Source organism: Podarcis gaigeae, assembly GCF_964106915.1.
Source record: "Podarcis gaigeae genome assembly, chromosome: 2".
Lineage (NCBI taxonomy): Eukaryota > Metazoa > Chordata > Lepidosauria > Squamata > Lacertidae > Podarcis > Podarcis gaigeae.
In genome coordinates this window covers 112,273,663-112,295,053 of record NC_139679.1, presented here as the reverse complement: position 1 = coordinate 112,295,053, position 21,391 = coordinate 112,273,663, and the positions used below count along the sequence as shown (strand labels likewise).

Genomic DNA, 21,391 nt, shown 5'->3' with positions numbered 1-21,391 from the left:
GGAGCCGGCGTACAGCTTCCAGGTCATGTGGCCAGCATGACTAAGCCGCTCCTGGCAAACCAGAGCAGGGCACGGAAAGGCTGTTTACCCTCCCGCCAGAGTGGTACCTATTTATCTACTTGCACTTTGACGTGTTTTCGATCTGCTAGGTTGGCAGAAGCAGGGACCAAGCAACAGGAGCTCACCCCGTCGTGGGTATTCGAACCGCCAACCTTCTGATCGGCAAGTCCTAGGCTCTGTGGTTTAACCCACAGCGCCACCCGCATCTAAACAATGTTTTGGGCGGGTGCTGAAAAGTGTACAGCACTTGTATGTACGTTTATGCTTTTCGTTTTGTTCATTTGTCTCAAATAAACGAGTGTTATTTCTCAGAGCTTTTTTTTTTTTTTTACACTTCCTCCCCCGCCCTGCCCACTTTCTTCCTGGCTCACAGCTCACTCCATTAACCACTACGCTATGGGTTAGACACAGTACCCTACCCCGTCACAGCAGAGTTAAGCCTGCCTCTCACCTGTTTGCTTTGCTTGGAGACCCCCAGCACAGAGAAAGCAGCTGCGGAGGCCGCAGGAGCGACCTCCAAGTCTGCGAAACTGACCCACTGCCGTACCAGGGTGCTGGCTTCTGGGCTCTGCCCTCTCATGGCATCCGGGCAGAGCAGGTAAGAAACAGCCGCTGCGCCAGAGACACGGACGCCCGCCTGGGTCTCCAGAGCTGGGAGTTTGGGCACAGAGAAGGAAGGATTCCCCAGCTCCTTGTCAGGAGGCAGGGAGACCACCCTGGGCTCGTGTCGGCCATAGCGGGCCGCAACCAGCACCCGCAGATTCTGGAAGTTATCCGGATGAGGGGAAAGGTACAGAGTTGGCATGGCGACCTGGAAAGAAAGGGCAAAAAAAGTGTTAAGAGCCCTCTTGGAAATACAACAGGGCTGTTGTGAAGAAGAGGGAGAAGACGTTCTCTGCTCCTGCAGAGGGCAAGACTAGATTGAAGAAGAAGAAGAAGAGAAGAAGAGTTTGGATTTGATATCCCGCTTTATCACTACCTGAAGGAGACTCAAAGCGGCTAACAATCTCCTTTCCCTTCCTCCCCCACAACAAACACTCTGTGAGGTGAGTGGGGCTGAGAGACTTCAGAGAAGTGTGACTGGCCCAGTGTCACCCAGCAGCTGCATGTGGAGGAGCGGAGATGTGAACCCAGTTCACCAGATTACGAGTCTACCTCTCTTAACCACTACATCACACTGGCTCTTACGCTACAGGAAGGTAGGTCAGAGATGGGCAGAGGGTAGTCTGGGGTCTCCTGCTAGATCTCTGGGTGATCTGAGGTAGACTGGTGAAGGTTTCCAACTCCTAACTGTTTAACAACAATTTAAGGACAAGATACAGTGGGTCCTTAAGTTAAGAACTTAATTCGTTCCGGAGGTCCGTTCTTAACCTGAAACTGTTCTTAACCTGAGGTACCACTTTAGCTAATGGGGCCTCCCACTGCTGCCACGCCATTTCTGTTCTCATCCTGAAGCAAAGTTCTTAACCTGAGGTAATATTTCTGGGTTAGCGGAGTCTGTAACCTGAGGCGTCTGTAACCTGAAGCGTCTGTAACTAGAGGTACCACTGTATTTCCGTTTAGAGGATGTAAACTCCAAGGTCTGTTGTTTGATCATTCCTATTGAGCTGGCGGGATGCAGATTTAACATCCTTTGCCTCACACCAGCAGGAGGTCCCTTTGTATTTGCGCGAGTTAATTCATTTGGATTTTTGACATGTCATGGTTCCAGGTCCTCAGAGCCTGTGACGTTCAAATAGTTTAAAATAAAACTGGATACATGCCTATGCTTCAAATTGCACGTGGCTTTTTCACCCAACTGTTGTTTGAACCTGTTCCCCCACCCCAGTGCCTGAGGGAGACCTGAGAGAGGCAGATCTGAGTTCTCAGGGTGGGGACTGGGGAAGAGCATTAGTAATAATGACAGTTTTCAACAGGGATGAAACTGCTGAAAGGCAGGCTTCCCATGACATAGAAAGGGTCTGAAGGCGAATTGGGGACTAGGGCTGTTGCCGATTTAAACTCCTCTCCTCCATATGGTGCTGGAATATATTTTTTTAAAAGACCCATAAAGTTGTATGACCTTTTACACTTAACTCTGTGGACAAACATATTAGAGGTTGGGAATCCTGAGGAAAGAGCTGTCTTTTGTTCTAGCCATCTGTGGCATTTGTATATTTGCCCTAAGCAAGTAGACCGATGAATCCTTGTTCGCATATTGCATCACCTCAGGTGGGCAGAAATCTGGTTTGTAATACGTACAACAGATTATCTGCATGTGAACTTGGGTGGGGGGCAGATGAGGAAAAAGAACTGTCTAAATCTGGACTTGGGATCAGATTTTTGTTTAATAAGTAGAGAATAGGAGAGAAAAAGAAACCGGCTGATTGACGAAATTAAAACTAAACTGAGGGGCAGGTAGTAAACTGTATTCTGGGATGGGATAGTGACCTAGGAAGCTGCCTTATATTGAGCCAGGCCATCGGGTCCATGTAGCTCTAGTACTGAAATAAGGTGGCATTTTAATGTTATATTTTAATCTGGTTTTTTAAGCTGTATTTCAATCAATTGTATTTCTATTTGGTGTTAGCCGCCCTGAGCCCGGTCTTGGCGGGGGGGGGGCGGGGTATAAATAAAATTTATTATTATTTATTTTTATTATTACTGCCTTACACTGACTCTGGAAGAGGGCAGGGCAGTGACTGGCGGCGGGGTCTTGGCAGCAGCCGGCAGCTTTGGATCGCGGGAGGAAATCCAAGAGCAATTTTCTGGGTTCTTTGGGAGGAAACCAGAAACTGCAGTAAACTTGGGAACAGGAGTCGAAACTCCCGGGTTTTGCGGGAGACAAATGGGGCTCTAGGGTGGGGGTGGGAAGGGGTTGGACTGAGAATCTGCAATAAGTCTCTCTCCGGCAATGAATGAAATGCTTGGGGGTCTTTTTCTCGGGGTGGGGGTGGGGGAACCCCCCATGGCAGGACTCCTGGGTTCAGGGGAAGGGAGGGGGCGGGGTCCTCCTCTTACCTGCAAATCCAGCCGGTTGCAGCTTCTCGTCCCCACGTGCTACTTTCCCATTGCGGAAGGACCCCGCCTGTAGCCGTCTGCTGCAACGCCTGCGTCACCGCCACCAATTTGCAGCGCATGGCACTTGTAGAGTTTGAAGGGACCCCAAGGTCATCTAGACCAACCCCCTGCAATGCAGGAATATATGCTTAGAAGACATCTGAAGGCAGCCCTGTTTAGGGAAGTTTTTAATGTGTGGTATTTTTAATCTTTGTTGGAAGCTGCCCAAGAGTGGCTGGGGAAACCCAGCCAGATGGGTGGGGTACCAATAAAGTATTATTATTATTATTATTATTATTATTATTATTATTATTATTATTATTATTATTATTATTATTTTCAAATCCCAACTGGTGGCTTCTTTCCTTTCTTTCTTTTAAGAAAACAAGGAAGAGTGTTATGCACCTCTGCCCCCTTCCAGTTTTTAGGATCTGAGGGCCTGGACTTGGGTCTCCCTTGCCTAGTTCAGCACCTGGACCCCTGCATATTGCCCTGCAAGAAATATTCCGAAATCCCTATAAGAACGCTTTAGATTGATTCTTTTGTTTGTTTCATAAAAATTCCCACACTTTATAACGCATGCGAAAAGAAATACTGAAACACATTAAAGCTACCTCAACCATGAAGCATCTGGGTAGGCTCCTAAAAGAGGAATATTTTCAGCTGGTGGAGAAAGGGGTGAGGCGAAGGTGCGCCTGCTTGGTCTCAAAGTGCAGGGAGTTCCGCAGATGCTGCCACAGGAAATGACGGAGTTCCTCATACGAAGATTAACATTCTGTGTCCTTTTAAATGTCTTTGTGGGGTGTGAGAGTGGGGGAGGGTTATGGGCTTGATTTGTTCTTTATATTATGTCCTTTGTGATCGCGTTCTGTATTTTTATGCTGTTAAACCCCCCCACTCCACCCCCGAGATCTTCAGATGAGTAAACTTCAGTACTGAGTAAATAAGTAAATAAATCCATGAATGTAGAAAGAGCAGTAGTGCCACTACCTTTATTAGGCCAGCATAAAAGTCACAGAATAGTGTGCAAGTTTTTTTCAGTTCTCCAGGACTCTTCGTCAAGCTAAATGATTTGGTGGGGGGGGTGGAGGGGAACAGGGGACGCGGGGAGTCGTGGAAGGGAAAATGTTGAGTGTTGAGTCTTAAGTTGTGGGGTGTTTTGAGGGGCAGAAGAGGAGGGCTTTGTTAGGCTGGGCAGGGTGATGATCCTGGGCATGGTCCACGCAGAAGCTAAATTACAAGGAGTTAAGGCGAAATACTCCTTTTATTTGTTTATTTAATTTTGCTTTATTAGTTCCAACAACAACAAAAAACCAATCAACAAAAAAACACACTTTAATACATCTAAATATAATAATTTCCTAATACATATATATTCCTAATCAAAGCTGTTACAAGACTTCTGCTTTAAAGCATTGCTTGCCAGATGCAGCTGTGTGGACGGCACACGGATATATGGGAGACTATTTCACCCTATAGGGCATTCTGACCTGTTTTTAGCATTTAAACTTTTGTATGTTTTTAATGCAGGATTGCCAGCTTATTGCCTAATCTTTATTGTAAACCGCGCTGAGGGTTGCTGCTTTGTTTCTTTCTTTGCTTAAGCGGTGCATAAATGTTATGAAGCAAGCAAGCAAGCAAGCAAGCAAGCAAGCAAGCAAGCAAATAAATAAATAAATAAATAAATAGATAGATAGATAGACATCCTGTATTGCAACCGGCTTGCATCATACCTGGTTTTTACACAGGCAGTTCCGTCGCCAGCCCTCGGTGGAAAAGGACCCTAAAGCCAGACTTCCGCCTCCGGATTCTTATAGAGCAACACCTTGCTCACAACAGCCCGGTGGAAGGCGCAGGGTAGAGTGACACACAGCGCGCACTTCCGGTAGAGCCGCGCTCCCCTGTTAACGAGGATAGTTGCGAAACAGGACCGGAAGTACCCATGAAGGACAACTGGTGACGCTTCGGCTGAGAAAGGGAGCCGTGAACGTAGAACTAGAAAAATACAGAGCAGTACACGGGGGTAGGCAGTTAGGCTACATCTGGCCCAGCATCGCCTTAGGTTAGAGGCGGCAGTTTTTCTAAGTCGAGCGGTGGAGCGCCCCCTGCTGGCTGGAGGGCCACTAGTGCCGCTCGGATGCCCCGGGAACGCGGGCTGCAAGTACGTCGCCTCCGCCTTTCCCCTTGTTTCCAGCTGCCACCCCTTGCAGCTTGGTGCCCCTTTTTTGCAATGTCCCGTGAATGCGCCCACCCCTCCCAAGGATGCTGTTGGTTCCCGCCAGCCCCGGCCAAGGATGCAAGTTGGCGTCTAGCAAACACCTGGAGGGAGACCACGAACCCGCCATTCTCCCCGCCGTGCCGGGTGGTCCTTCCTGAGGGTCGGGCGGACAAAAGCCCTCGTCCCCAACCAGCCCCGGTGGCGCAGCAGGAGGAGGTGGCATCTGAAAAGTCACTTGCTGGCCCGCCCGCCGGCCGTGGGAAAATTTTCCGCCACCGTGGGAAAATGGGCTTTGAATTTCCCACGCGCACTGAATGATGGATCTTTACAGCTTGGGGAGGGGTTGGGGTGGATCTGGCGGGTTAAATGGAGACGGGCAGAAAACCGGGTCTGGGGTAGCGCAAGATGAGCAGAAAGTAGGGAAGCCTTCTGCCGTTCAGGTGGTGTTGGGAGCCCATGTCCTTGGTCAAACGTCCTGGTTCTAGACTATAGCAAGGCTTGGGGACAAGAGGCAGGGCAGCCTGCGAAAGGTTCACACACACACACCGTAGGGTAAGACCTGTGGTCTTGCTCAACGCAATGAATGGCTTTATCACTTCTGGTGTGACCATCTCCACTCCTGAGTTTCTCAAACTTGGGCCTTCAATTTTTGGACTACAACTCCCATTATCCCTGACCCCAACCACTGGTCCTGCTAGCTAGAGATGGTGTAGTCCAACAGCAGCTGCGGACCCAAGTTTGGGAACGATGTCCGAAGCCTTGACCCTGGGACTGGGAATCATCTTTGCAACTGCAATGCTTGGCGTGACATAAGTGATGAAACCTGTGTGTCTTCCCCAAAAGGGCAGAGTTGGGTTGACTGCAAATTCCACAACATGTGTGGACCCTGGCCAAAAAACAAGGCACTTTTTCTGGTTTTTGTTTTGCTGGGCACACCTCTTTTGCTGAATTTATACTGTTCCTTTTTGAACTGTTTTATTATTGCATTAATTTTATCTGTTTTCATAATTGTATATACATAGTCTGTTGCTCTAAGGGACGCGGGTGGCGCTGTGGGTAAAACCTCAGTGCCTAGGGCTTGCCGATCGCATGGTCAGCGGTTCAAATCCCTGTGGCGGGGTGAGCTCCCGTCCTCGGTCCCAGCTCCTGCCCACCTAGCAGTTCGAAAGCACCCCTAAGTGCAAGTAGATAAATAGGTACCGCTTTATAGCGGGAAGGTAAATGGCGTTTCTGTGTGCTGCGCTGGTGCTGGCTCGCCAGAGCAGCTTCGTCACGCTGGCCACATGACCCGGAAGTGTCTTCAGACGGCGCTGGCTCATGGCCTCTTGAGCAAGATGAGCGCGCAACCCTAGAGTCGGACACGACTGGCCCGTACGGGCAGGGGTACCTTTACCTTTTTAGTCTGTTGCTCTAGCCCACTCATGGGGACTTGTGGTGAAGCCTGGGCAATAAGTTTCATAAATATATGTAATCTAATTTTAGGCAACTGTCTCATCTTTCCCTCAGGGAACAGCCCCTCTCCTCAGCCTAGGAATATTGCATTCCACCTGTGACGATCAATAAGGGTGAGAAACCCACCCATCATCTCATCAAGCCTGTGCATCTTAACTAGGAGCTCCAGTTAAACTCCCCACCTCCATCCTTTGGAGGGACAAAATGGCTGCTGAAAAGGGAGATGCGTCAGGGCTGGCTCTGCCACTCCAAGCAATGATTGAGCAAGGATTGAAAATGGAGGAACCGGAGCTTCCAGACCCTGGGCCAAGGAACGGTGCGGAAAACAGCCCTTGTCCCATCCGTGTGGGGAGTTGTGGGGATTTCAAGGAAATAACCATTTTGGATGAGATGAAGCAGGAACCTCCTAAGCAGCTGCAGGAACGCTGGGCGGCTCAGCTACAGGAATTTATCGAAAGGGTCGAGTTGCCCTGTTCAGAATGGAGGCGCCCACAATTGCCGGGGGCCGCACCAGCCGATACTAAGGCTCTTCTGTCCACCTCTGAAGGATCAGCCCACGCCATTGAGGAGCCTGGAGCTGCGGGGGTGCTATCCCAGTTCCTGCCACACCTTGGCAAAGATGCCAAATGGTCAGACGAAGCCGAGGCAAATGGCATGAGGGTGAAAGAGGAAGACTTGGAGGAGGGGGACTCCGCCATCTTGGACACAGAGGCGAAGCGACGACGCTTCAGGCGGTTCGACTATCGGGAGGCCGATGGCCCCCGAGGGGCCTGTGGGCAGCTCTGGCGGCTTTGCCGCCAGTGGCTGGAGCCAGAAAAGCACACGAAGGAGCAGATCCTGGAGCTGGTGATTATGGAGCAGTTTCTGTCTATCCTGCCCCAAGAACTCCAGAAATGGGTGTGGGATAGTTCGCCACAAACCTGTTCCCAGGCCGTGTCCCTGGCAGAGGATTTCCTGAGGCGGCAGCAGGATGTTCAGGTGAGAGAGCCAGATGCTGGTTGTTGAGAAACAAATAATAATAATAATAATAATAATAATAATAATAATAATTTATTTATATCCCACCCATCTGGCTGGGTTTCCCCAGCCACTTTGGGCAGCTTCCAACAGAACAGTAAAATACAATAACCTATTAAACATTAAAAGCTTCCCTAAACAGGGCTGCCTTCAGATGTCTTCTAAAAGTCTGGTAGTTGTTTTTCTCTTTGACATCTAGTGGGAGGGCATTCCACAGGGCGGGTGCCACCACCGAGAAGGCCCTCTGCCTGGTTCCCTGTAACTTGGCTTCTCATAGCAAGGGAACCGCCAGAAGACCCTCTGCACTGGACCTCAGTGTCTGGGCAGAACGATGGGGGTGGAAGCAAAATCCCTGCTCAGGTTTAGACTTTACCTCATGCCTTCAGTTGGGTCTCCTTGGCTTTTTCAAATGCTGATTATTGGGGGGGGGAGGTGTGGGAGCAAAATCCCTGCTCAGCTTTGGACTTTATCCCCATGCCTTCTTCAGCTGGGTCTCCTTGGCTTTCTCAGGGACCAGGGCCATTCAAGGTGGCAGCCATACATTGCGCAGAGGCAGAGAGTGACGGTCCATCGGGTGCCTGGCAGCAACCACCCTGCAGAGAACTCAGCCAGAAGGTTGATGGTGATGCCAGCTCCCCAGGTGAGGAATTATTGTGACTGGGCCAGCGGATTATCGTGAGTTCTCGAAACGAGCTACAGTTTAGGTTGTCGTTCAGTTCTCGGTGTCTCCGATTCCTGGCCGCTCTTCTAAATCTGTGCGGCTTGAGTGAAGGTGGCACAAACTTCCTCGTAATGTTTTCAATCAAGGTGTTTAAAAAAATATGGAAACCGCCATTCCAAAAGTGTTTGCGCGACGTATTTGTACGTCTGATTCCAGGCGGTGAGCAGAAAAACAGGGCATCTAATGACACACACGGGAAGTAGTGGAAGTGATAAAGTGCAAGCAAAAAGCGAGGACCTCTAAACCAGGCGTTACATTTGGCCCTTGAGCACAAATTGTTGTGTTTTTTTTAGTGCTCTGGGGGCTCCCTTTTCTGGTAATTCATCTTCCCCTTCCTCCAGATTAGGCCCCTACCTGCAGAAAGAGAAAAGGCATATGCATGCACACATAGTCCGCTTTTTCAAGGGATTATGGGTAAAGGGGGGGGTTGTATCCAATGCTACTTCTACACCGAGTAGACCCATTGAAATTAATACACATCACTGACTTAGGCAGCAAGCAGGTGGACACATAACCAAGGAAGAGAATTCAAGTTGGAAGGAACATCCACTTTGGAAAGTGTTTCCCCCATGAAAGCTGTGTAGTTGTTTTCTTTCACTGTAGTGCAGGGGCAAATAATAATAATGTCAGGCGTCAGAGAATCCAACCCTCCATGGTAGGTTGCCAGGAATGGGTAAGAAAAGGAAGTAAGGTAAAAGTAAAGGACCCCTGACAGTTAAGTCCAGTCGCAGACAACTCTGGGGTTGCGGTGCTCATCTTGTTTTACAGGCCGAGTGAGCCGGCGTTTGTCCACAGACAGATTTTCTGAGTCATGTGGCCAGCATGACTAAACTGCTTCTGGCGAACCAGAAAAGCGCACGGAAACGCTGTTTACCTTCCCGCTGGAGTGGTACCAATTTATCTACTTGCACTTTGACACGCTTTCGAACTGCTAGGCTGACAGGAGCTGGGACCGAACAACGGGAGCTCACCCTGTTGCAGGGATTCAAACCGCTGACCTTCCAATCAGCAAGCCCAAGAGGCTCATTGGTTTAGACCACAGCTCCACTTGCATCCCTGTAAGAAAAGGAAAGTTCTCACCAATGCTTTTTATTCAATATTCACAGAGAGAGGCTTAGAAATGCAGCCTCTCAAAATAACGGTGTTGCTCCGAGTGAAACCCCAGCCCCCCTGTCTTTCCCACTTCCTCATGAGTCATTGCTACAGATACGGGAAAGGGCCTTTTGCCTTTGAGCTCTCTGGTCTCCTACTTTCAATGCCCGCCAGGTTCTGAGAGAATGCTTTCTAAAGACACTGAGTCCTTCTTCTTCTTCCTCCTTTTCCTCCTACTCTCCCATTATTTCCCAGCTTCCCCCCCTCATCTTCCTCTGAGCTGTGACCTCCCTCAAACCCCTGTTGTAATTCTGAACAGTCTTCTTCTTCTCCGGAAGAGTCAGGCTGGGGAGGGCGGTCTCCACCATTATTCCTCTGCCCAGTCCCTGACAAACAATAACCTTCACGTTACAAACTCTCTCCCGATTCTAGGAGAAGATAGGCAGCGTCATGCAGAGGAGCGAAACCAGACAGAGCACCCTGAGGATAAAGAACCACGTCGCAAGTTGCCAGGAAAAGGCCAAAGAAATGTTTCCTGCGGCCTCGATCAGGAAGCAACATTTGCACAACGGCAAGAAAGCTGCTCGGAGGAGGCAGAGGGCAGTTGCCTTCGTGGCAGACACCCAGAGCATGAAATCTCCCTGCCAGAAGGGAAGCGGTGCTCGTGCTCTTTCTGCGGGAAAAGCTTCAGCCAGAGGTCAACTCTCACCATCCACGAAAGGACCCACACAGGGGAGAAGCCCTTTGAGTGCCCGGCTTGTGGGAAAGGCTTCAGCCACCGCTCAAACCTCATCGCCCACAGAACGGTCCACACAGGAGGCAGGCCATACGGATGCCCCGACTGTGGGGACGCCTTCCGCCACAGGTCGCACCTCATCGCACACAGGAGGACCCACACGGGCGAGAGGCCCCACAAGTGCTCCAACTGCGGGAAGAGCTTCGGCCAGAGGTCGACGCTCACGGTGCACGAGCGGACACACACGGGCGAGAAGCCGTACCGGTGCGCCGACTGCGGGAAAAGCTTCAGCCAGAGGTCCATCCTGATTGCGCACGCCAGGACCCACACGGGCGAGAGGCCCTTCAAGTGCTCCGACTGCGGGAAGGGCTTCAAGCAGGTCTCGGCGCTGACGGCGCATGCCCGCAGCCACACCGGGGAGAGGCCGTACCACTGCCCGGACTGTGGGAAAAGCTTCACGCGCAGCTCGCTGCTCGCCAAGCACAGGAGGACTCATACGGGAGAAAATTCCTACGCCTGTGCGCACTGCGGGAAATGCTTCTGTCAGCGGTCGCAGCTGGTTAGCCATGAGAGGACCCATGCCAGCGCTTAAGAGTATGGAGGATGCGTGAGCACATTGGGGGAACCCGGAAAAGGAGGGCTGGCCAACGTTTTTAGCAAAAAACCAAGCCTAGAGTACGGGCGGCGGGGCTGCGGGGGACCTTTTGCCCTCCATGTGATAGGAATGAGCCAGCAATAAATTACACTGAGCAACTGGGAGTTAACCCTTCATTAGCAAAAACAGGAAATGTCGGTTGACAACAACTCATCTCCAGCAGGTTTTGCCCCCATGAAGCATTTGCTGAGACTGAAGGTCCCATGTCAGATGTCTGTTGCGGTTGCTCGAGAATAACCAGGCAGGACTCCAACCTGTCTTTTACAGGCTTTATTTTGGTGTGGGTTAAACCACAGAGCCTTGGGCTTGCCGATCAGAAGGTTGGCGGTTCGAATCCCCGCGACAGGGTGAGCTCCTGTTGCTCAGTCCCTGCTCCTGCCAACCTAGCAGTTTGAAAGCATGTCAAAGTGCAAGTAGATAAATAGGTACCGCTCTGGCGGGAAGGTAAACGGAGTTTCCATGCGCTGCTCTGGTTCGCCAGAAGTGGCTTAGTCATGCTGGCCACATGACCCGGAAGCTGTACGCCAGCTCCCTCGGCCAATAAAGCAAGAAGAGCGCCGCAACCCCAAAGTCGGTCACGACTGGACCTAATGGTCAGGGGTCCCTTTACCTTTACCTTTATTTACAGTGAAGAGTGTCATAAGTTCATGTCTGGCTCAATTGCTAGCAGAATCCGGGAGTGGTCTTTTATTGTACCTCCCCCAACATAAAAGTTTCGTTACTCCCAACCTTCTCTTTTTAAAAAAAAAAATATATTTATTAAGGGTTTTTGATTACAATATAAGAAAGCAAGCAAGAATATTACATATCATAACATATTTTCTTATCTCCTTTGGACTTCCTCACATCTCCCGCTCCTGCGTTCCAAATTATAGAAATTAAACCAGCAATTTATCACCTTATCTCCATCCTTACTATCTAATTTTCCAATGTTGTATCTTAAATTTTAGATACGTTTATTTCACTCCTTAAAACATTACACTTAGCCTAATAATTATCTAAAAATTTGTTTTTTCTTAAATTTAACTTAACTTCATAGTTCACTTTGTCTGTTTCAATGGTGCCAGGTTGTTTATGATCAAGCATCCTGCTTAACATTCATACAATTTACAATATTTTTGCAAGTAAATCTTAAATTTTTTCCAGTCTTCTTCTACCGTCTCCTCTCCCAGGTCTCGGATTCTGCCAGTCATCTTGGCCAGTTCCATATAGTCTTATCAGTTGCATCTGCCATTCTTCCAGTGTGGGTAGATCTTGGGTTTTCCAATGCTTAGCGACAAGTATCCTTGCTGCTGTTGTTGCATACATAAAAAATGTTCGGTCCTTCTTTAGCACCCCTTGGCCGACAATACCCAAGAGGAAGGCCTCTGGTTTCTTAGGGAAGGTATACTTAAATACCTTTTTCAGCTCATTATATATCATCTCCCAGAAAGCCTTAATCCTTGGGCATGTCCACCAAAGGTGAAAGAACGTTTCTTCATTTTCCTTACATTTCCAACATTTGTTGTCAGACAAGTGGTATATTTTTGCCAGTTTGACTGGGGTCATGTACCATCTATATATCATTTTCATTACATTATATATCATTTTCATTACATTTTCTTTCAAAGCATTACATGCAGTGAAGTTCAGCCCAGTAGTCCACAACCTTTCCCAGTCCTCAAACATAATATTATTCCCAATGTCCCAACCTTCTCGTCCCCTCTTTGTGTCTTAGGCTACTGCGCAGGATGGGCGATGGCAAGGGCGTGTTTCCCTCCTGTCTGGCTTGCCCAGGAGCGGTGTTAAGGCTCCCACCAGCATCCTCTGGTCCTTGTACCTCTTCTCCACTGGAGGTGGGGCTTTCCTCCTCCCTGGAAGAGGAACTGCTTCGCAAGATTTTTGGAGGCTACCTGTAACACAACTGCCCTTCTATTTCTCGCCTCTGAGCCAGTGGCAGTTCCCTGACAGTCCCTGTCTCCCCCCCGTTGCCCCCTCCTCTCTAGGGTTTTCCCCAAGCAATCTTGAGACTGCGCCTCCGTGAAGCTAACCCCTCCTCCACCCTCTTCATGCCTCTGCTGGTTCTGGGAGACCAGGGGTGAGGGGAGCTTGTCGCACCAGGAGGGGGAGACACCTGTGGCTCTTTGCCAACCAGACACATCTCTGCCACTTGACCTCCCTCCTCTTCTCATTCAGCTTCTGCCTCCGATTCTGGACCTCTGACATGGACTCTCCCCAGTTCACTAAGTTGATACCTCTTCAGCTTCAGACACCTCCTCCTCCCAGTCTTCTCCCTCTGACCACTCACCATTGTCCCACCACCTCTACCCTGGCACTGAGTCTTCTTCCTTTGGGGGTTCCCCAAGCGGGTGTCCCCCACTGTTCCTCTGTATCCAACCAGTCTGTGACATCATGTTTGTCAGGGCTGATGGGACATAGCAGCCAGCAACATCTGGAGGGCCAAACGTTCCCTACATCTGCCCTATGGTTTTACAAACACCCCCGGAGTGCTCTAGTTCAGGCTTCCTCAACTCAACTACAATTCCCATCATCCCTGACCACTGGTCCTGCTAGCTATGGATCATGGGAGTTGTAGGCCAAAAACAGCTGGAGGGCCAAGGTTGAGGAAGCCTGCTGTAGTTTCTCTCCACTACAGACACCCAGGGTCCTGGGCACCGTTCCCCTTTGCTGAGCCTTGGGGGGGATACAGTAGTGTAGCTTTAGCTATGTCCCTTGTTCAGAGTAGTGGACCTCCTTGCTTTTGACCACAAGTCCTCTGGGATGGTCAATGAGGCCATTGAGGAGGAGATCCATCTTTTTAAGTCATCAGACTGCCAGTGGGAAGCAGAAGTTAATAATTCGGCAAATCTCCAAAGCTGGTTTTTATGTTCCTTATTACATGCAGAGGATCAGCAGGGCGTGTGTTGATAAGCTGAGTGCAGGATCCGGTTTCTAAAACCGACCCAAGTTTGCAAAGCAGGATGTGGCGATGTTGAACAGGAAGGGATTGTTCTTTGGTGAAGGGTTGCAGTTCAGCGACAGGATATCTGCTACGCATGCAGAAGTTTCAATTCCCAGCTACTCCAGTTAGTGGTAGGGGAGACCTGGAATTCTGGAAAGTAGCTGCTAAGTTAGGAAAAACTACCAATGATTTGCCAGTTATTTGACTCTGCATAAGGCAGGTTACTAAGAGATGGTTTTCCCTAGAGCTGGATTCCCTGCACAGTAGAATCTTCCATTCTTGAAAGTCCTGGTTGTGTCCTATACTGCATATGTATTCTAGAAACCAAACAAAGCAACACACACGATATATGGTGTCACTTGGACTACTGCAATGCGCTATGTGGGGCCACCTTTGAAGGTGACCCGGAAACTACAACTAATCCAGAATGCGGCAGCTAGACTGGTGACTGGGAGCAGCCGCCGAGACCATATCACTGGTCTTGAAAGATCTACACTGGCTCCCAGTACATTTCCAAGCACAATTCAAAGTGTTGGTGCTGACCTTAAAAGCCCTAAATGGCCTTGGTCCAGTATATCTGAAGGAGCGTCTCCACCCCCATCGTTCTGCCTGGACACTGAGGTCCAGCGCCGAGGGCTTTCTGGGGGTTCCCTCCCTGCGAGAAGTGAGATTACAGGGAACCAGGCAGAGGGCCTCCTCGGTAGTGGCACCCGCCCTGTGGAACGCCCTCCCACCAGATGTCAGAGAAAAACAACCACCAGATTTTTAGAAGACATCTGAAGGCAGTCCTTTTTAGGGAAGCTTTTAATGTTTGATGCATTACTGTATTTTAATATTTTGTTGAAAACCACCCAGAGTGGCTGGTGAATTATTAATTATATTATTATTATTATTATTATTATTATTGAAAATTAAGTGCATGGTCTTATTGTGTGTCATTCATACAGAACCATGGTTGTGGTATATTCTCAAAGTCCTAGACCGAGCCCATAACAGCCACAATCTTTCAAATGCAACCTTTTATTCTTCTGCAACTTTACATACAATTTCTCTTTCAATTTGCCCTCTTAAAAAAAAAAATGCACAAAGGTCATGAGGAAAACAAAATACAAGAAAATACAAACATGGGCAGGTCCCGTATTTGCGGGCCAAACACAAAAGTTGCTATAAAGCAGGGTTTCCCAAACTTGGGTCCCCAGCAGTTTTTGGACTACAGTTCCCATCATCCCTCCCCACCGGTTCTGCTAGCTAGGGATGATGGGAGTTGTAGTCCAAAAAAAAACAGTTGGAGACCCAAGTTTGCTTAGGGAAACTTGGCCCTGGGGCACCCTCTGCTGGCCAAAAGGAGCATTGCCACAGAATCTGAACCACCCCCAGTACTGCTAATTGGTATTTATAGATCGCAGAACTCATGTCTGTACCACCTAGAATACCCACAGGATTGTGGCCTCTACCGGCAACACAGGTAGGAGAACAAATGAAGGAAGAACAAAAACAATGGGTGGGGGGAAACCCGGAAGAAGTAACGTTTCCCACTACTGAACAAAAGCTTCGAGTATTACATCTGCTCTACCTGTGGAATACTAGAAGTTTTTGCAGGGGCTGGGAAATTGAACTACTGGCTCAAAATAACTTTTTTAAAAAAAGTTGCTGCCATTACCATGGAAGGGGGTTCAGCGTCCCAACCAGGAACGGAACAAGAGTGTACAGACAACCTCCTTGAACTTAAAGCAAAAGAGAAACCAATTTGTTGCTTCTTGCAGGGTTGGGACCCAGGTTTCGATGCGCTTGGAACAGACCCACCAAAATTGACGGGATTTCAGGTAGCCGTGGCTAAATTCCTATTGATTCCCGTGGGCCTTCTGCAAGGGTGACTTGTAAGTCTGGATCCAGCCCATAGGAGGCAGGCACCAACTCTAGCCTGGGGGACGCATTCTGCCTCCCAGCGGGTGCAGGACTGGGGGGGGGGTGCGTGCATGCACACAGAATATTGGTGGCGGCTTCCATGGCATGGGGGGCAGGTATGGAAGGTGGGTCTAGCTTCCCCACATCTTCATTCAACTCTTTGCCAGGAAAACCACACAGTGCAGAAAGGGGGAGGGGGATGAAAGCAGGAGGGGCCCTCACTGCTTCTGTTGCAAAGCTTCCTTGCGCGCAGCATCCTGCAACAGCTGCGTGTCGACCTCATCGGCTGGAAGCTGGACGTAGCGGACGACGGAGCCACGAATGAAGCAGTTCTTGACGGACAACTGGAGAGGAAGAATAGTGTTACAGGGTGCAGAGATCACAAGCATCCGGACTGGAGTAGGGGGACGCAACAGTTCAAATCCTCCACTGCGTGACCTTGTGGCCAAACAGCACCCACAGATCTACCCCACAAGGTTGTTTTTGAGGTGGGGGGAGGTGACAGGGCACCAGATGGGCTGGGGGTGGTGAATTAACTCCCCCCCCAAACTCATTTTCAAAAATGCCATTAACTCCTGTATCTAGGAGGCTAAAATGAGACTTGGGTACAACATCATCTATTACCGGCTTCAGATATCTTTTTGCCCAGGCTTTCTCTGAGTCTAAGACCGGGCCTCGCCATTTCTGAATCCCTGATTTTATTTGTTTTAATAATTATTATTTTCATTTGGTTGTAATTTCTGGATAACACCTTGAGATTTTTTAAAAATGCCAAGTGGTTTTGAATGGCTCTAAAACAGGGGTCAGCAAACTTTTTCAGCAGGGGGCCGGTCCACTGTCCCTCAGACCTTGTGGGGGGGCCGGATTATATTTTTTGGGGGGTGAAATGAACGAATTCCTATGCCCCGCAAATAACCCAGAGATGCATTTTAAATAAAAGCACACATTCTACTCATGTAAAAACACCAGGCAGGCCCCACCAATAACCCAGAGATGCATTTTAAATAAAAGCACACATTTTACTCATGTAAATACACCAGGCAGGCCCCACAAATAACTCAGAGATGCATTTTAAATAAAAGGACACATTCTACTCATATAAAAACATGCTGATTCTCAGACCGTCCGTGGGTTGAATTTAGAAGGCGATTGGGCCTTAGGTTACATACCCCTGCTCTAAAACAACAAATAATCAGGGTAAGCCTGTGGGAAGTCGGGTTTTATAGAGGTCCCTCAGATCTCCCCCAACCACCACCAAGCAAAATCCCTGCGCTGGTTATGGGGCTTTACAGGTTAAAAGCCAGCAAGAGAGACACCAATTTCTACCTCGGCATTTATCTACACTTCTCACGCCTGCCGTCCCAAATCCCCCCTTTTGCCCTACGTCCATCACTCACCATGTGAGGGTATTTTTCTGGATCAGTCACACTGATGTCTGTGAGCTTGATATTCAGATACTGCAAAGTCAGAGAAGAGAGAGGGTGGGGCGGAAATAAGCAAGCAAGGTTCAAAAGTAATACAACATTCTGCCTAGCGGCCTGTTCATTACCCCTTTGCTGTTTATCCACCTTAATCAACACCTCTGGTCAGCTTCCACTGAACATAGAGCCCTGTTGGGAGCATCTGTGTCAGCATCCCGTCGTCATGGTGACCAACCAGACACAAACAAGAAACCCTCAAGCAAAATCTGAGCCCAACAGCCCATTTGCTTTTCCATGCAACCACTATTCAGAGGGGCGCTGTCTCCCACTGTGGACGCAGAACATGGCCAGGAGAGGTAGCCACCATTAACAATTATATTTCCCCGTGAATTTTCCTAATCTTTTGAGTTGGTGGCCAACGCTGCTCTTCGTGGACCGAATTCAAGAATAAGCTCTGTGACGGTTTTTCCTTCGCCCGTCCAGAGTCTTCCAACACGTTCTGCTTCCCTGGGTGGCCCCATTAGTATTACGAGAGAGGAGGAAGGAAAACTTCTCCCAGTCCAATTTCTTCGTGGCAGGCATCATTTTACACATCTCTGTCACGCCCCACAATTAAAATAAATAAAACCTTATAGCTAAAGAGACGTTCTCCTTTCTGCTTGCTCATATCCCCTTTCCTCGTACAGTCAAACAGGAAGCCCTTTTTGAGAACCAAAAGGCACATATTTTCCACAAAAGCTAGAACGTAACATAAGCAAAACCTGCTAGATCAGACCAGTGGCCAAGTTAGTCCAGCATCCTGTTCTCACAGCAGCTGAACAGATGTTTGTGGGAAGCCCAAAAGCAGGGCATGAGAGCGACAGCACTCTTAAAGGAGGTAAAGGGACCCCTGACCATTAGGTCCAGTCATGGCCGACTCTGGGGTTGCAGCACTCATCTCGCTTTATTGGCCAAGGGAGCTGGCGTACAGCTTCCGGGTCATGTAGCCAGCATGACTAAGCCGCTTCTGGTAAACCAGAGCAGCGCACAGAAACACCATTTACCACGGTACGTATTTATCTACTTGCACTTTGACATACTTTCGAACTGCTAGGTTGGCAGGAGCAGGGACCGAGAAACGGGAGCTCACCCCACCGCAGGGATTCAAACCGCCAACCTTCTGATCGGCAAGTCCTAGGCTCTGTGGTTTAACCCACAGCGCCACCCGCATCCCTCTTGCCCACCTGCAATTCTGTCTCTTGAGACAGAACCTAGTCATTATGGCCAGTAGCCGCAAGTAGCCTGCTCTCGTGAATCTGCCAAACCCCCTTTAAAAGCCATCCAAATTGTTGGACATCACTACCTCCTGTGCGAGCAAGTTCCATAGTTTAACTATAAGCTGCGCCTACGCGATCCACTAAGAATTAGGGCAGGATATAATCTGTAAGGAAGAAATAGGCTTGAGATGTAATTCATACCTGATCCACGGAGTGCAAGGTCCCACATATACTGTAAAAAGGGAGAAAAGGCACAATTAAAAGCCAGCCAGGACACATGGGATATTTGGGGAGGGGTGCAAAGCCTGAGAAATAAATTAAACAGCCCTGTTTAAGGAAGTTTTTAATGTCTGAAGTTTCATTTTGTTTTTAATGTTCTGTTGAAAGCCGCCCAGAGTGGCTGGGGAAACCCACCCATATGGGTAGGGTAGAAATAATAAATTTTATTTTATTTTTTTAGAAAAGGAGAGTAAGATGTACCTCAAATCATTCTTCAGTTCAACCACCACGTCCTTCCCTACCAGGGACTTGAAGAATGAGTAGAAAAGCTGCGATGAAGGAAGAACAAATTGAAGAGATCACCCAGAGCAGGGGTCAGCAAACTATTTCAGCAGGGGGTCGGTCCACTATCCCTCAGACCTTGGGGGGGGGAGTATTTCTTTTTTTAAAAAAAAAACACAAAATCCTATGCCCCACAAATAACCCAGAGACGCATTTTAAATAAAAGCACACATTCTACTCATGTAAAAACACGCTGATTCCCGGACCATCCCGGCCAGATTGAGAAGGTGATTGGGCCGCATCTGGCCCCTGGGCCTTAGGTTGCCTACCCCTGACGCAGAGACTCCCTTGCACTTAAAGACAAGACGGCCTCACACAACTTTTATTCCACTGCTCAGCTGGAAGCATTATGCACCAAACACATCACATATATCAGCTTCCAACAAACATATCAGCTTCCAACAAACGGTGGGAGCACCCAGTGTTTCGGACTACAACTCCCATCGTGCCCCTGTCAGCGTAGAGGCTCAGAAAGGAATAGGACCCACAGTCTGAAAAGAGGTTTCTAGCCCCTGTGGCAACAAATGCTCAACTACAGGTAACCGAAATACCCATCATCCTTTTTCCTCTGCCCATTCAGGACTCAGTTTCCCCTTTGCTCCACTGTTTCCTTGCCTCTAATTTAGGCTAAAAGCCCTTCGGGGTAGGAAACCGTGCTCTTTGCCAAGTCGTCGTACACTAATACGGTGTTACACAGAACAACAATAATGGTGCTATTATCACCACCATTATTAAATTTATTACCCGCCCTACACCAGCAGGCCCCAGGGTGGGCTGCCAACACTTTTCAAATTAGCAACAATTAAAATGGATTATAGTACAATTAGATTAATTGGAAGTCAGTTTTAAATTTCTTTTCTATAAATTTTAAAATTGTGTTCAATACCAGGAATTTATATGATAATTATATTAATCTTCTTATATCTTATAGTGTGGTGGTTTGTTTGATTTGTCTGTTATTTGTATGTTTGTTTGTTTGTTTACTTGTATGTGTGTCTGTTTTTCATAAATGTACAGTGGTACCTCAGGTTAAGTACTTAATTTGTTCTGGAGGTCCTGAAACTGTTCTTAACCTGAGGCACCACATTAGCTAATGTGGCCTCCCGCTGCTGCAATACCGTGCGATTTCTGTTCTCATCCTGAAGCAAAGTTCTTAACCCGAGGTACTAATTCTGGGTTAGTGGAGTCTGTAACCTGAAGCGTCTGTAACCCGAGGTACCACTGTATTTATTTTAAATGAATAAAGATATATTTAAAAAATAAAATAAAACGGATTACAGTCACCCTGGCAACACATTATCTCTGATGTCTAAGGCCAGTGTAAGGAAGTGCTTAAAGAGATTCAGCTGAGGTTGTGCATGAGGCTCTTAACTCATAAGGGTTGTGGGTTCAAGACTCACGTTGGGCTAAAGATTTCTGCATTGCAGGGGGTTGGACTGGTAAATAACCCTCGTGGTCGCTTCCAACTCTACTATGAAAAGGAGAACATAAAAAGCATTGATCCTAATGATGATGGCGACGCTGTTAGTATTTAAGGTGCATTTTAAGCTACCCTGCTGCCTGCATTCCTAGCCAAAACACAGGCTGCTCTGCTCTGCTCTGCTCTGAGTCCAAAAATTAAAAGCAGGAAAAGTTCGTCCTCTCCCCACCGACCCCGACTTGCAAACGGCTTCCCTGGCTGCAGAATAATAATAATAATAATAACCCCACACACCATTGCCTCCTGCACCCTGCTTTTAGGCGTGGGGGGAGAAAAAGCAATGGCAGCTGCGTCACAGAACCAGCCCGTGACGTCACAAACTCACCATCGCCGCCGCTCGCCAGACGCAGCAGCAAAGAACCCGCGTGGACCAAACCTCAGAATCCAGAAAGAACTTCCCGGGCTGCGCATGCGTCGTGCGGGCGCTCACGGAACGGGGAAGGGGGCGGGACAACCAGACGCGCTCGGAAAGCGCGGAGGAAGGAAGGTTTTTATTTAAAGGGGCCGCTGCCTAATTATGCCTCGCCCCGCGCCTTAAAGGAGAAGGAGGCTTGCTGCTCAATTGCCCTTTGCGGGTTCTATGAATGGATAGAAAACTCGTCTTAAACTCTTCAGATTTCCCCTCTAAAAGTGGCCTTAAACACCTGGCCATCCTGGCTGCTGACACGAGGCCGCAGAAGCGAATGCATTTCTAGCCATTAAAGCAGAAACTCTTTGCAACGTGTGCACCGGCTAACACGGGTGTCCGCAGACCTCATTCTCCAGTGCAGTGGCTAGACTAGGACCTGGGTTCGAGTTCACACTGGGTACTGTTCGGCCAGTCATTGCCTTTAGCCT

General features: G+C 48.7%; 3 protein-coding genes across 5 annotated transcripts in view; 1 reads left to right on the top strand and 2 right to left on the bottom strand.

Annotated features, from left to right (window-relative positions):
• VARS1 (valyl-tRNA synthetase 1) overlaps positions 1 to 3,163 on the bottom strand; it is a 37,264-nt gene extending 34,101 nt beyond the window's left edge. The window contains exons 1-2 of one of the 3 annotated variants that reach the window (XM_083723240.1): positions 3,061 to 3,163; positions 512 to 871 (exon numbers count right to left, since the gene is read on the bottom strand). In XM_083723240.1, the coding sequence (XP_083579366.1) occupies positions 512 to 865 (354 nt within the window). In that variant the 5' untranslated portion in view covers positions 866 to 871; positions 3,061 to 3,163. The other 2 variants (XM_083723242.1, XM_083723241.1) reach the window with 2 other exon arrangements.
• A 3,027-nt stretch (positions 3,164 to 6,190) lies between these two features.
• LOC310837519 (uncharacterized protein) lies at positions 6,191 to 11,089 on the top strand. The gene is made up of 3 exons (XM_083724224.1): positions 6,191 to 7,747; positions 8,297 to 8,426; positions 10,032 to 11,089. Exons 1-3 carry the CDS (start codon positions 6,974 to 6,976, stop codon positions 10,925 to 10,927), a joined length of 1,800 nt encoding a protein of 599 aa, XP_083580350.1. The 5' UTR covers positions 6,191 to 6,973; the 3' UTR covers positions 10,928 to 11,089.
• Positions 11,090 to 14,935: 3,846 nt separating this feature from the next.
• Positions 14,936 to 21,008, bottom strand: LSM2 (LSM2 homolog, U6 small nuclear RNA and mRNA degradation associated). The gene is made up of 5 exons (XM_083725482.1): positions 20,880 to 21,008; positions 18,994 to 19,061; positions 18,715 to 18,745; positions 17,234 to 17,293; positions 14,936 to 16,180 (listed from the first exon to the last, which is right to left on the bottom strand). The coding sequence occupies exons 1-5, from the start codon at positions 20,880 to 20,882 to the stop codon at positions 16,055 to 16,057; spliced, it is 288 nt and encodes a 95-aa protein (XP_083581608.1). The 5' UTR covers positions 20,883 to 21,008; the 3' UTR covers positions 14,936 to 16,054.
• Positions 21,009 to 21,391: the final 383 nt, after the last annotated feature.